General features: G+C 34.7%; 1 protein-coding gene across 3 annotated transcripts in view; it reads left to right on the top strand.

Annotated features, from left to right (window-relative positions):
* The window catches only part of MLF1 (myeloid leukemia factor 1), a 34,771-nt gene extending 20,018 nt beyond the window's left edge, over window positions 1-14,753 (top strand). The window contains exons 3-8 of one of the 3 annotated variants that reach the window (XR_006385000.1): window positions 5,527-5,610; window positions 6,701-6,829; window positions 9,053-9,212; window positions 10,779-10,917; window positions 12,679-12,741; window positions 13,436-13,512. Coding sequence is in view for 2 of the 3 variants with exons in the window: in XM_044251682.1 (XP_044107617.1) it covers window positions 5,527-5,610; window positions 6,701-6,829; window positions 9,053-9,212; window positions 10,779-10,917; window positions 13,436-13,541 (618 nt within the window). In the remaining variant the exon portion in view is untranslated. Of the gene's footprint in view, window positions 1-5,526; window positions 5,611-6,700; window positions 6,830-9,052; window positions 9,213-10,778; window positions 10,918-12,678; window positions 12,742-13,435 lie in introns of all 3 variants that reach the window. The other 2 variants (XM_044251682.1, XM_044251683.1) reach the window with 2 other exon arrangements.
* The last annotated feature ends 1,264 nt before the right edge of the window (window positions 14,754-16,017 follow it).

Here is a 16,017-nt window from a genome sequence, read left to right on the forward strand (position 1 = left end):
GGCCGGGAAGGATCAGAGGGAGAAGCAGACTCCCCACTAAGCAGCGAGCCCTATCTGGGGCTCCATTCGAGGCTCCATTCAGGGCTCAATACCAGGACTTTGGGATCTTGACCTGAGTTTAAAGGCAGATGCATAATCGACTGAGCCACCCAAGTGCCCTGGGAGAGAGAGAATCTTAACCAGGCTCCATGCCGAGCGCACAGCCTGATGTTGGGCTCCATCTCATGACCCTGAGATCATGACCTAAGCTGAAATCAAGAGTTGGCTGCCCAAGTGACTGAGCCACCCAGGTGCCCCTAAAACTAGATAATTTAATCTATAAATTTAATCTTCCAAGCAACTGAGCCACCTAGGCCCTCCAACATTTATCATCTTTATCAGCCATTTTATGAAGGAAAACAGAGACTCCTACAAAAGTAGAGGAAGCATCAGTTATGCTATTTTCTTATTTATATTATTAGCATTTTCTTCAGTTCATGACTTATTTATGGGGGATTTTTTAAGCCACTTTTCCATTTTGGGAGGATTAGTTTTATTTAAAACTTGATTTTTTAAAAAAATATTTTGGATTTTACTTACTCATTTTAGAAATAGAGATGGAACATGAGTGGGAGTTGAGGGGAGGAGTAGAGGAAGAGGGACAAGCAGACTGAGCACTAGGTGCAGAGCCTGACTTAGGGCTTGATACTAGGACCCTGAGATCATGACACCACCTGAAATCAAGAGTCAGCTGTCCAACTGACTTAAGCCACCCAAGCACCCCTAAAACTAGATAATTTCATCTGTAAATATATTTAAGCAGTTTATAATTCACGGTATGACATGTGACCATCTAACATTTAGATTGAGTGATGGTGCCAGAGAGAATCTACAATGTTTTTATTTTCAGTGAAAAGAAAGTAAAGAAATAGTATTGACGATAATACACTTATAATAATACACTTTGGAGATTATTGTTCTAAATATATAGTACAGATGATATAATTTGATATAATTTATTATAAAATTTAATATATATACAGTTTTCTCTATTTTTCAGCATAATTTACAAAGGAGAAAAGTATCACTGAATAATGGTAAAACCTTATATATACCCTTTACCCCAAAATTTAAATTTTACTTTCAGTATTTGAAACTCCCAAGTAATGAAAGTTTTTAATATGTATATATGTATGTCTAAAATTTTATTTTTACTTCTCTGTTACCTACTGAGGAATACAATTTGTGAACTATTAGATAATTCCACCTATTATACTTAACATTCTTTTGCCTATCAAAGACCCTACATATTTTTAAATCTGTATGTGATCCTTTCTGAAGTCTATATTTTTTATTCTATGTATTAGCTCTTGGGAGATATTTATTAATTTTTTTGCCCAGTATTTCTACTTTTGAAATGTTATTAATGTAAATAATTGCTTATTTTTAATCAGTTATGAGCAAGATTAACTCCTCTTAAAAATACAGAACAGTTGAGCAAAGGAAATATGAGATATTAATTATTGTACCTTATGTTTTAATTAATTTTAGTGTGAAATTGTATTTCCTTTGACAAATGTTTGTCTTAATCTGTAGCAAATTCAACTGCCTTTGGTAAATACTACAGTAGTCATATTTAAAAGTGGTATATGGTCTCCCTATTTATCTGCCACGCTCCTGTCAGGCTTTATGATGAATAATAAGTGGCTAGTTTTTTAAAATATATTTTGAGGATTTTTTTAAATGGTTTTAAAACTTTGTTAAGTTATGAACTATGTGATTATATAGTACATTTCTTTTTCAGGGATTATTATATAATAAAAATCAACCAAAATTAACTGGATTTTTTTTCTAGGCAATGAATTCTCTTGTGCCTTTTGGCAGTTTTGGCGGTATGGTTCGTATCATGAGACACAAACCATTTTAACAATATTTTCTGACAAATACTTATTTTTAATTAACTCAAGCAAAAGTGAATTGGCATGCAGTTTCACTTATTTTCAAAATAGCTTTTTGGAATTTGTACTGAAACCTGTTTTATGTGTTAATCTTAGAGTATTCAGGCATGTTTTTTCTGAACTAAGTCATATCAACATAGATAAAATCAGTCTTCCAAGAAAGAAAAAATACATTTTAATAGATAAATATTTACTTGATTTACAAAAGGGATCCCCATAGTTTGTTTGAAAGTTTGGACATTTTCACATATTTATGATGACTTTCTAAAAGATGAAAAAGCGCCAAACTATAGCTAGAGGAGCACATTTGGAGAAGCTCAGATTGTCTTCTCTTTCTAGGACTCTAAAGTTAGTTTGTGCCTGCTGCTTTTCCTTTCCCACATCCAAGTATGGCTAGTCTACAGCCAGCTTTTCTCCCACTCCCGTTTCTTTTCTGTGATGCTAGTTTCTAATACACTGAAAAGCAGCCTGAGGAGTAGCAGAGAATAGCATGACTTTGGAACATTTCCTATGGATGCCTCTGTGCTCATATGAAAAAGTTTCTTCTGTGTTAGACTTGAATCATTTGTCTCCTTAAAGTTGAATGAACCACACTTGTCCTTTCTGACCAGAGTTTCTGTGGGACGAATGACAAATTAAAAAACCACTTATAGCCAGAGTTATCAGTAAAATGATCAGGAAGTTCAGCATGCTGTGGAAGCACAGATAGAAGAAAGCCTTTTACCCAGACCTTTTGGGGTGGTAGGGTGATGGTGTGGAGATTTATCAGAGATTTCTGGAACCTTAAGGGTGAATAGAAGTTAGCCAGGAAAAGCAGGGAGAGGAGGAAAAAGAGTGTTCAACACAGAAGAAACAGAAGCACATGCATAGACTTAGTGGCTAGGGAGCTCAAAGATATTTCGGATCACTTGGCTTTGGAGCATGAGTTGGAGAGTAAATAGAGATAGAATGGTAACCAGGGACTTCTTTTGGCCTGGTAAGGACTTTAGACATTATCTTTTTTTTTTTTTAAAGACTTTATTTATTTGTCAGAGAGAGAGGGAGAGAGAGTGAGCACAGGCAGACAGAGAGGCAGGCAGAGAGAGAAGCAGGCTCCCTGCCGAGCAAGGAGCCCGATGTGGGACTTGATCCCAGGACGCTGGGATCATGACCTGAGCCGAAGGCAGCTGCTTAACCAACTGAGCCACTAAGACTAGTGGAATCAGTTGATGAATTTTCACCAAAATGGTAGTAGAAGCACATTCTCATTTTTGAAGGATTATTGGAAGGAAAGATTAGAAGGGATCGCAGGAGTTAAAGTGTTCTGGGAAATATTAGTAATGGCTTCTATTTAGGCAGTGGCTATGGTGTCTCATCTGAGAGTTAAAGAGGTAAATGGGTAAAAAAAACTTGGGGATTTACTGGGTTGAAAGGACAGTAAAGAGGGAAAAGGAAAGTATTATGCCTACTTTTTGGCATGAAGAATTAGCTATGTGAAAATACCACTGAGGTAAGGAACAGTGAATTCATACAGTACAGATATGAGAGCAGGGGTGGTCAAAAGACCATTTTGGTTTGGGGTGTTGGTATTTGAGGCATCTGTAGTATGTCCAAGTGGATTTATCTGGTGAACAATTGGATATATGTGTTTAAGCCAAGCTAGAGATGATTTGTTCATTCATTCAGCAAATATTTACTGAGCCCTCCTTATGTGCAAGGGAATTATTTTTAAAGTATTGAGAATATAGTAGTGAATAAGACAGAAATTATTATTATTATTACCTTCACAAAGATGATTTCTAGAGTGGGAAGACAGGCAATAAACAATAAAATAACTTCAGATGAAGTACTTCAAAGTACTATGAAGGAGATAAAGCAGGGTAATCATATAATGAGAGATGGGAAGTGAAGCAGAGATTACTTTTGCAGGTGGCCTTTCTAAGGAGGTAATACTGGAATGATGAGAAGAAATTATGCTGAGAGTCAGGATAAAAAACATTCAGGGAGAGAGAAGAGCTTGTGTACAAAGTTCCCAAAGGCCTTAGGAGCCCACTGGAATCTTAGCTCTAAATTGTACCCATACTTTTTGTCACTCCAAGGTGTTGGGCCACCCCACAGCAAGTACAGATGGATTTGGGATGGCTGATTTGACAGTGAATTGTGGAAAGGGCTGAATATACCTTAACATCTTATCTTTTCTTCCTTCTCTCCCTCTTCTTATTTGGGCTAGCCCTTCCAACTCTTGTGAATTGTATCTCTTTTATAGCCATGATTTCTCAACCTGGTGATGAAACAAAGCATTCAGAATGTTTCCTGAATTGTGTTGAATCTCTGAAATGCAGATTTCTTCTATTGCAGTTCTTTGTGTATCCAAAGATATCAGTATCTCCTAAATGTGCCTTTGTTCTTCCCTATGGTGTTAAGTGCCCTTCTAAAGAAGAATTTGGTTTTCCCATCTGTTTCCCATTGTTACAAGTAATAAAACCCACTGGAAGGCAGGGACACAGACAGGCCTTTGATAATTCTTTATTGAGTCCCAGCTTGGCATACAGCAAAAGAATCTCTAGAGGGGTTGAAATACGGGCATTGAACTACAGTGCCTTACAGGATTTAAAAGACTGCTGTTTGAGTGGAGGAATTCCTTGAATCAAACACTCGTTCTGTTTTATAATAGTAAACAATGCATCAGGTGACGCACTAAAATGTGTGCATCACTTTTTAAATTTCTTGTGAGTGTTCTAACAGTAAAACTTAAAATCAACAGCAGATTTTTCTAGAGCAGAGCTTCTCAGCCCCTGACACCACTGACATTTTAGGCTAGATAATTCTTGTTCTAGGGAGACTGTCCTAGTCTTTGTAGGATTTTAACAGGGTCCCTGACCTTTACTCAGTAGATTACAGTTATACACCCTCCACAGTTGTGACACACAAAAATGAATATAATATTAACAAATGTTAATACTCTTCTAAAGAAGCATATCCCATGCCTCAAGCGAATGTTCTACTGAGCCTTCTGTGGTAGACAGCAAATTCCAGGCCTACAGTAGAGGGAATTAACCTCTATTACTTGGAACCTCTTATGATGTAAAAGAGAGCTGGAGACCTCAGAGGCAGTTTCTATCAGCTGTGTTGTAGTGGTGGAAGTGACATTGGTATCTTATACCCAAGTTTTACTGATTTGCATAGTGAGATATTGAGAGGGAAGAAGGAAAAACTTGAAAACTAGTCTATGCTAGAATTGTCCCAGCCCAGAATACACTGCTCAGTATTTAAATATTAACTAAATTTGTTATGAGAAAGTTGGTAAATGTGTGTTTATATTTATATGTTCCTATTTGTATGTATACACATATATGTATGCATGTATTTACAGTGATGCAACCCCCTAATCATTTATATGTTGGCTCTTTGAGATTTTGTATATGCTTCCATTTTTTCTTTAACAAATTGCTTTTTTGTATAGTTCTTAAATTATCTTTGCCTGGCCGATTGCTGCATGGGCTCCCACTGCGTAAATCAAAAAAAATTTTTTTCAGCTGTTTTGGAAAGGTTGATTTGCTTCTTTTGTGTTGTACTTATAGTTAATAACATACTTCCTAATGTCCTATAGCGTACAGATGTCAACCCTTTTCAGGCAATGGACCGAATGATGTTAAATATGCGAAACAGTATGCAGGAATTACAAAGAAACTTTGTAAGTACTAAAAAATTGATGAGAATGTTATTCTCAGTTATTGGTATCCTATATTATAGTGGCTTTCAACTTCTTTTAATCATGGTCCACAGTGACTAAAAAATATATGTTAACAGTATGACCCAGTACATAATACTTGTGTACTGTATTAAAAAACCTGAAACAAAAGTTTTGTGACAAAATGATCATACTATTTACAGTGTGTGCTTATATTTTCTGTTTTAGCTCATATTTTTAAAATCCTGCTCACAATCCAACAAATTGATTTCATAACCTACAAGTTTGAAAAACACAACCACCTCAAAAACATTTATCTTGCTGAAGGTCACTATTGTAAATGAATATTTTTATATGAATTTAGACTTTTTAATTATTTTTAGTTTGTCTACTTAAAGATACATTGTGGCATCTAGGAAATTAAGTTTTAGTATTTTCTTTTAAAAAGCTGAAAACAGAAATTTCAGAAATATGTTTAGGCATTGGATTATATCAATAGAGTTCAAATATTTATAAACTAGTACTGATACTCTTTTCTACTCACAATATTAATATTCATATTGAATCAAGTTAATCAAAAAATTAACTTGATTCAATATGAAGAAGACTCATTTTAATCATCTAGTTTAGAATCTAAGGACCATTTCAGAATGTCCAAATGTAGGGCATTATTAATGATCTTCATAATCTAGCAATCTGGTACCCACAGGAGGTATGAAACTTTTTGGTGTATGGCTAATTGCGTCAGCGTTAGCAAAATTGCACACAGGGGTCAACCACTGATTATAAAAGCTTCATATAGGCTTCAGGGCTTAGCTATATTTAAACCTAAGCTGCAAGTCTTTGATCACAAAGACTTAAGGATCTCTGAGTGTGTCACTTATTATTCCTCACAAGCAGAGTTAGAATCAATACCTAAAATGGAAGGAAATGAGGTCCTTCCTGGGGGTGCCATTTGGATATACCATCCTGATAATATGGTTGGTATCCTTGGTAGTACTTTAACTAGTGTTGTGACTTCTTTGAATCATCTGATGTCAATTCTTCATACTTGACTAAACTCTCTGGACTTAAAATTTATATTTACCTCTAGGGTCACCTTTCAGTGGATCCAAATGGACATTCATTTAGTTCTTCCTCAGTTATGACTTATTCCAAAGTAGGAAATGAACCACCAAAGGTTTTCCAGGCCTCAACTCAAACCCGTAGGGCTCCAGGAGGAGTAAGTATTTTCTGAGCATTCTTGGAACTTTATAAAGTTGTGGAATGATAGGTCACCGGTATTGGATTTTAATTACGAAAGCTTGATCTGGTATTCTGGGGGTAGAGATGAGGGAAGAAGACACATATCACTGTGAAGAACAATAATGCTAACTGTATTTACTTAGTTTAAGGCATTCTTTTTCCTCCCTTCCACCTCCACCTCACAGCCTTTTTTCATGTAAATATCTCTTGATGTTTATTCTTACCTTTACATGTTGACCAGGTAAGTAGACACTAAAAGAAGTCTTTGTCTCATGAAATAAATGTCTATTTTCAATTTATATCTGAAGCAAAAGAATTTTTTTAAACTCATGAAATACTTCAAGAATACGGAAAAGATATAGAAAATAATATAATAAATACCCATATTCCTTCCACCCAGTTTAGTCAAATCATAACATTTTTCTCTATTTGCTTTAAGTTCTTTCCTGTTTTGTTTTCTTTTTAAGCAAAAATACTAGATGCAGTTAAAGCTTTCAGTACACTATTCCTCCCTGGTTCCTTTTCCCTTTCACTCCCTCCCCACAAAAGAACCATTTTCTTGTATCTCAAACTTATGATTCTCATGTGTGTTTTTGTAATTTTATTACTTATGTATGCTTCGTAAATAATATAATGAATTATTTTATGGGTTTCTAAACTTCATGTAGTTTCATGCTACATGTGTCCTCTGCAACTTGACTTTGCTCAGGCATATACTTCTGAGATTTATTCAGCTTGATATATGCAACTCTATTTATTTATTTTGACTTTTATATATTATCCAAAATATCAATGTACCACAGTTTTTAAACTATTTTTCTGTTGATTGATATTTAGGTATTTCTGATTTTTCACTTACTTATCTTTATACACGTCTTCTTGTGCAAATGTTTTAGGAACAGTATTGTTGGTTTGTAGGAGGTGGGTGCTTTCATCTTTTTTTTTTTTTCCAATTTATTTTCAGAAAAACAGTATTCATTATTTTTTCACCACACCCAGTGCTCCATGCAATCCGAGCCCTCTATAATACCCACCACCTGGTACCCCAACCTCCCACCCTCCCGCCACTTCAAACCCCTCAGATTGTTTTTCAGAGTCCATAGTCTCTCATGGTTCACCTCCCCTTCCAATTTACCCAAAAGCACATACCCTCCCCAATGTCCATAACCCTACCCCCCTTCTCCCAACCCCCCTCCCCCCAGGGTGCTTTCATCTTTATGTAAAAATTACTAAGTTACTCTCACACAGTGATTGAAACAGTTGGCTCCCACAAAGCCTGGTATGAGAGTTCCCGTTTCTACACTTCCTCATTAGTACTTATAGTTTAAAAAAAAAAAAGTTTGCCTGTTTACTGGGTATGAATAGCTCTTACATATAAGGACTTAATTTTATTTTATTTATTTTTTTTTTTTTAAAGATTTTATTTATTTATTTGACAGAGAGAGATCACAAGCAGGCAGAGAGGCAGGCAGAGAGAGAGAGAGAGGAAGGGAAGCAGGCTCCCTGCTGAGCAGAGAGCCCGATGTGGGACTCGATCCCAGGACCCTGAGATCATGACCTGAGCCAAAGTCAGCGGCTTAACCCACTGAGCCACCCAGGTGCCCAGGACTTAATTTTAATGATGCTCTTGTTATAGTGCAGACATTTTCATTTTCACTTGCTATAAGTGACATACATCTTAAATGTAAACAGTTTAATTGTAGACATCCCACAGCAAACCATGCTAATATTAATAGTCTTTGGCTATCATGAATATTTTTATAACCCATAGAGTTGATATGTAAGAGCCATGAGATTCAAGCTGATCAACATGACTGCTGAATAATCAATCAGTTGCCCTTACTTATAGGGATGTACTCCCAACTATGAAACTGTTAAGACACTGTTGAAGGCACTAAGTCTTATATAATTAAGTAATTATTTGTTATACTATTTGATTACAACTAAGAAAGAGTTCAAATTGTATTGGTTCTATTTGCCCTAGACATTAATTTTAAGCAGTTCAGAAAATATCAGAGAATTATTACCACAATTCTACTGCAAGTTGATAGTGGAACTAAGTAATACCCAGTGTTTTTAGAGCTGTAGATTTATGGTCTTAACCTCTATTAGTAAATAGGTCCTGAGGAGTTGAGAATTATATCCATTCTCTATATATTTAAATAATAATTTTTAATTTTTATTTTCTTCATTTTTTCAGATAAAGGAAACTAGGAAAGCAATGAGAGATTCCGATAGTGGACTAGAAAAAATGGCTGTTGGTCATCATCTTCATGACCGAGCTCATGTCATTAAAAAGTCAAAGAATAACAAGACTGGAGATGAAGAGGTCAATCAAGAGTTCATCAATATGAATGAAAGTAAGTTGTCACGGAAAATAGTATTCTTCTTCTTAAAATACCAGCTGTACTGGTAGAACTTGATGAATTTTTTTTGTAGAAACATTCCATAAGGTGTCATTTTGAGGTAGTTTATGAATAATATTTGTGGGGACTACCAGGGACGATCTTATCAAAGTAATAAAATTAGGGTTTCATTGTTTCATAGAGATTTGCTTTTTATACTGATTTTTGGTAATGTTATTTATTTTTTGTTCTATACTTGGAAAATGGAATCTTTTGAGTTGTCATTTAGTAAGATTGCCAGTAGGCAAAATGAGTTTTTATGTATTTCTAAGGTATATTTGAAAAGTATAAAAAAGAATAAAGAAAACTAAAATTATCCATAATCCCAATCCAAATCAACTATTCATGTTTTAGTATATTTCTTCCCAGTAGTTTTATGTATATGTAAACACATACACTTTTTCTAAAAATTAGTATTTTATTATCTAGTTTATACTGTGCCTATTTTAATTCACCATTATAATTGTGAAAACAGTTACCTATGATGTTTTTCAAAAACATTCTAAATGGTTACCTAAAAGTTTTTGTGAATGGGCCATCATTTATTTCAAACATTCTTTATTATTGGACACTTCAGTTTTTGTATAGATAAGATTTTAATTTCTTGTATTGTTAGATAATATATCATATATATTTCAAGTACATCTTTCCATTTTCTGGATTTTATATTCATTCTTCAATGCATATAAGTCCTTCCAGTGTCGGAACTCTTCTTATTATAGTTTTTAGGTTAAATTCATCCTCTACTTTCCAAAAGTATTTTGAGTAAAAGTGTTTTGTCACTTTAAATTTTTTAAATGGAAATGGTTTATTATCGTATCATTTCAGAAAAAAATTCTCTTAGGGTTGGCTTGGACAAAGTTATTTTTATGCAATGAGATGGAAGCTACAACATCTTAACTTTTAATTTTAACCTTTATAGTTTTGTCATAATTAAATTTATACAGAGTACTTACAATAATGAAAATGTTGAAGAAAAATTTAGTGAGGGAACACATTATTATTATAAACGCCATCTGATAGAACAAGTATTACCATTTACCTATTGTTAATCGAAGTTAGATTGCCTAATTCATAACAAATTGACAGTTGAGATGAGTAACCTGTCTTAGGAAACTGACAACAGAAGCTTGTGAGGTAGGCCAAGTTATGCAGGAAAATGGTGAGGTTAATAGGAAGTGCTAGTTATAGAAGTGCCCAAGTACAGACCAGGAAAAAAGAGTATAAGTCAGTGTAATTGAGTCAAAGGGTTCATTGGGTAGAATAACATGATATGCAGGCAGATACATGAAAAACCAGATCATCAATAACCAAATTATGAATAGGAATAAAAGAAGAATAGGCAAAAAAAAGGAAATAGTACTCTGAATCAAAGACCTTTATATTTGGGGCAGTTCCCTACCTCTGTCTTGAGGTTAGGCTGAGGGAAGCACAAGGCCAGAATCAAGTATGTGGGAACCAAGGCAGCTACTGACAGTTCATATATTAATACTTGCCTCTTTATTTTGATATTTAATGTAGGTGATGCTCATGCTTTTGATGATGAGTGGCAAAATGAGATTTTGAAATACAAACCAGTGGGACAGTGGCGCAACATAGAAAACCCTAGGATGAGAAGTGTTGGTCATGAGAATTCAAGCTGCCGAGAACTTAAAAGAAGGTAAAATTATTTCTAAAACAAATTATATTTTTTTAACAAGAATTAGAAGAAAAGTCATGTAATTTTACTTCTGTCAGGAAGTTTTGATTAACATCTGTTGTTTCTATCAACAGTATCTTTTTGGAAGGATGTAATGACTTTATATTATATCTGAGCATTCCACACAAATTTGAATTTGTATCTAAAAACCAATAATATTTTAAGATTGCATGATTAGTAACTCACTAGCAAACTATGCTTCAGAAGACAGAGGCTAAAATCCTTTTAAGAAAAAGTGAAATATTATAATGTAGTTCTTCTTAAAACAGATTTTAATCTGGATGTAGGAGGAGTTATACATTTCATGCCAGGTAAGATATTGGTATCTAGAGATCTGATAAGGGAGGAGGGGCTGTATCTGAAAGGCTTAACAAAACTCCCCTTACAAGTCAATGGTAAAAGCATTTTTAGATACTTGTGTAATACATAACATTATTTGTACCTATATTAGGTATTAGATATTTTGGAAGACTTTTCCCAAAACTTTAGCCTCCTCTGGGATTACCTTTGGAATAGCTGTGCTGAAACCACACCATTAAGATTGTAGAGATTTTTCAGTTAACAAAACCAAAAGACAACTGACAGAATGGGAGAAGATATTTGCAAACGACATATCAGATAAAGGGCTAGTGTCCAAAATCTATAAAAAACTTAGCAAACTCAACACCCAAAGAGCAAATAATCCAATCAAGAAATGGGCAAAGGACATGAACAGACATTTCTTCAAAAAAGACATCCAGATGGCCAACAGACACATGAAAAAATACTCCACATCTCTCAAAACAGGGAAATACAAATCAAAACCACAGTAAGATACCACCTCACACCAGTCAGAATGGCTAAAATTAATAAGTCAGGGAATGACAGATGCTGGCGAGGATGCAGAGAAAGGGGAACCCTTCTACACTGTTGGTGGGAATGCAGGCTGGTGCAACCACTTTGGAAAACAGTGTGGAGGTTCCTCAAAAAGTTGAAAATAAAGCTACCCTATGACCCAGCAATTGCACTACTGGGTATTTACCCTAAAGATACAAACATAGTGATCCGAAGGGGCATGTGCACCTGAATGTTTATAGCAGCAATGTCTACAATAGCCAAACTATGGAAAGAACCTAAATGTACATCAACAGATGAATGGATAAAGAAGAGATGATATCTATATACAATGGAATACTATGCAGCCATCAAAAAATGATATCTTGCCATTTGCGACGACGTGGATAGAACTAGAGGGTATTATGCTTAGCAAAATAAGTCAACCAGAGGAAGACAACTATCATATGATCTCCCTGAAATGAGGAAGTGGAGATGCAACATGGAGGGTTTGGGGGGTAGGAAAAGAATAAATGAAACAAGATGGGATTGGGAGGAAGACAAACCATAAGTGACTCTTAATCTCACAAAACAAACTGAGGGTTGCTGGGGGGAGAGGGCTCAGGAGACAGGGGTAGGATTATGGACATTGGGGAGGGTATGTGCTATGATGAGTGCTGTGAAGTGTGTAAACCTGGCGATTCACAAACCTGTACGCATGGGATAAAAATACATTTTATGTTTATAAAAAAATTAAAAAGATTATAGAGGTTTTTGTGTATATTCTAGAGTTGGAATTTAATTTGGTTCTCTGGGGGAAAAAATGGAAAACAATACCTAGTTCCTATTAAATTTACACTTGAGAGAGAGGGAGGCCTCACCAGGCCTTAAAATAGAAATCTATTCTAGGCCTTAAGAGAGTGGAGGATTGCTGCAGAAGGTGGAAGGCTTCACAGAACCAGCGGTGGACAAGTGGGTATCAAGTAAATCAGAAGCCTTGTGCAGAATTTCATGAGCTAGGATCTTTTATTTTTAAATACTTATTTAGGAATTTAAAGCCCTAATACTTTCTGTAGAAAATTAGCTCCCATATTACTTTCCGGCAATATTTGTCTCAGTTTGGAAACTCTATTGATAAAAAAAAAAATACAGCGCTAAGTTTGACTATGAAATAAGGTCCCTGTTAGAGAAAGCATACTCTTTATAGATGATCCATAAATCTGTGGCCCTGTCCGTGGCATTTCCTGTAAACCAGCACTATCCAATAGCCCTTTCTGGAATGATTTTCTATAACAGTGAAAATGTTATGTATCTATACTGTCCAATATGGCACCCATTAGACACATGTGGTTATTAAACCACTCTTCATATGTGGCTGATACAGCTGAGGAACTGAATTTTAAACTTCATTTTATTTTAATTGATTTAAATGTAAATGATATGGCTAGTGGCTGCCAGTCAGATAGATAGCATGGTTAAACAGTTAAATCTATCTCAGGAAAGCAGCTGTTGCTTTCTTAAATGTGAATGAAATAATCTCCCATATGTTTTTCAAAGCTATTGTGGAAGTCTTAGATAAAACTTAAAAGTATTTTTTACTCATGTTTGTATTGATTTGTAAACTACCATTTGAAAATGGTATTAATGTTCATATTGTATTTCTCAGGGAGAAACCTCATCAAAGTCCAGCCATTGAACATGGAAGAAGATCAAATGTTTTTGTGGACAAACTTAACATCAAAGGATCACCTGTGAAAATCAACAAAAAATAAATAGCCTTGCATTTGATTTCTTTAGTTTTGATTGTTTTAACAGAGAAAGTAATGGTGCTGGGTAATACATATAAGACCAATCTTTTGTTAAATCAGTACTGTATTTAACTTTCTTCTGATATCTGAATGTTCTTGGAAGTGCTAGCTTTATATTGTCCATACTTTAGGAATAAAAATTTGATTTTCAACAATTCAAGTTGCTAAACATTCTATAAACTCTTTTCTTTAAAACATACTAATTTTTAAGGCTGATTTTGCTTTCCCAATTATCTTCCTATTGGCTGTGTTTTCTTTTATATAATCAAGATTGAATGTAGAGCTAGTTTTATCATATGTATTAGTTATAAGAAAGTAAAATATTAAAAAATAGTCTCAGTTTTCACTAACACACCACCACAGTGATGCTAAGAAAGGTACAATAATTTAAATCAGATTTCATGTGTTATATAGCCAGCTAGCTTAAGATTTAAAAAAAAAAGCAAAATTATATTAGTACTGTTTTATGAGAAATTAGTTATTTTGATAAATTACCTAAAAATCAAAGAATTCTGAATTTTAAGGAGATTTTAAATCACTAATATATGAGTTTTATTCTTATAATTTCATTATATGGTGTATTCTTTTTTGTTCCACATCACATTCTTAACATTCATCAGACTTTACATTGACCTTTCTCTTTAACTTCTTAAGGTAGCATATTTCTGCTCTCCTTTCCCACAAACAGCTTAATCTGTCTCCACAGTTAACATTCTAAAGTTGGAATGTCCTTGGAGAAACTCTGCTCAGCCTTTTTGTGACATTTAGAAAAATGCATTTGGTATTCTGTAAACCTGAATGATTGATTGTCTCCAAATTTCTTTGACAGGTGATATGTGTTCTTGAGCAAGGTACTTAATAATTCAGTTGTTCTCTTTTATACCATTTAAAAATTCAGCTTTAGCTTTTTTATTCTAGAATTCAAGCATTAATCTGTTTTTAGAAAAAGTTTGAAGTTTATGAGAATATTAAATCTTAACCTTAAGTTTTTGTTGTTTCAGAGGAAAAAAGACCAGAAAATCCACTATCACCTTGTAATCCTAATATCTTATTTTTTTCACTTTTGAAATAGAACTATGTGATTGAGCTTATACTTTCCTATTTTCCACATTGTATCCTATTAATTTTATTAGTAGGTGTGTTTGATGCCTGTAATTAGTTACAAGATAAGATGCATACATGTCAATTCATTTTTATAACAAAAAGTAATTGAGCATGTATTAATTAAAGATGTTAACATTTTCCTCTTATGTGTACATTGGTATACTAATAACATATTGGGAAGTTGTCATAAGGCCTGAATTCTAAATAACACTTTTGCCTAAATTTACTTGATAGAGCAAAATCCCAATAGAATAGACACTGTAATACTCTTCTGCCTAAATCATTACACTGATAACTTGAATCATTATATTCAAATATGAAAACACATTTTAATAAATAACTATTATATATAGTTATAATATATAACTGGGGCGCCTGGGTGGCTCAGTGGGTTAAAGCCTCTGCCTTCGGCTCAGGTCATGATCTCAGGCCCTGGGATCGAGCCCTGCATCGGGCTTTCTGCTCCGCAGGGAGCCTGTTTCCTCCCCTCTCTCTGCCTCCCTCTCTGCCTACTTGTGATTTCTCTCTCTCTGTCAAATAAATAAAATCTTTAAAAAAAATAAAAATAAAACTATATAACTTCTGGGGCCCCTGGGTGGCTCAGTGAGTTAAGACTCTGCCTTCGGCTCAGGTCATGATCCCAGGGTCCTGGGATCGAGCCCTGCATCGGGCTCTCTGCTTGGCAGGGAGCCTGCTTCCTCCCCCTCTCTCTGCCTGCCTCTCTGCCTACTTGTGATCTCTGTCTGTCAAATAAATAAATAAATTCTAAAAAAAAAGAATATTAAAATGATATAACTTCTATGCAACATATAGCAGTTACAGTATTTACAGCTATTTTTTCTCCCAATTTATCATAGAAAGTAAATAAAAATTGAATTAAATATATATTTCTTCTTATGCCACAGAGCTTCATAAGGGGCCACTCATAAAACTATGTGACATAGAGTGAGTAAATGTCAATTCTTTATATTCACATGTTGTTGAAATGTCCTCTTTTCAGAATTATTTTTACCATGCTGCTGAAGTCAACCATATAAGAAAGAAGATTGTCTGTAGCTTGTAGTTCATAGTATTTTTCCCTTGTGGATAACCATTGATGTTTCTGAAACCCTGGATCTTTTGGGACTAGAAAGATAGTAACAGTTTGGGGAATGTGGCCTTGGCAATGAGGCCAAGTTGGATACTTACATTCCTTTCCTTGCTACATTAGAGTTCTTCCTGGCAGTCTCAGTGATAGGTTTCCATTACTCTGCCTTTATGACTCCATTCTCCTTTATTGTCACAAGGCAAGGGCAGGAGCACATTAGACCTGCAGGTTGCTGGAGGGGAGGAGGCT

The sequence above is a fragment of the Neovison vison genome, chromosome 6, assembly GCF_020171115.1.
Source record: "Neovison vison isolate M4711 chromosome 6, ASM_NN_V1, whole genome shotgun sequence".
Classification (NCBI taxonomy): Eukaryota; Metazoa; Chordata; class Mammalia; order Carnivora; family Mustelidae; genus Neogale; species Neogale vison.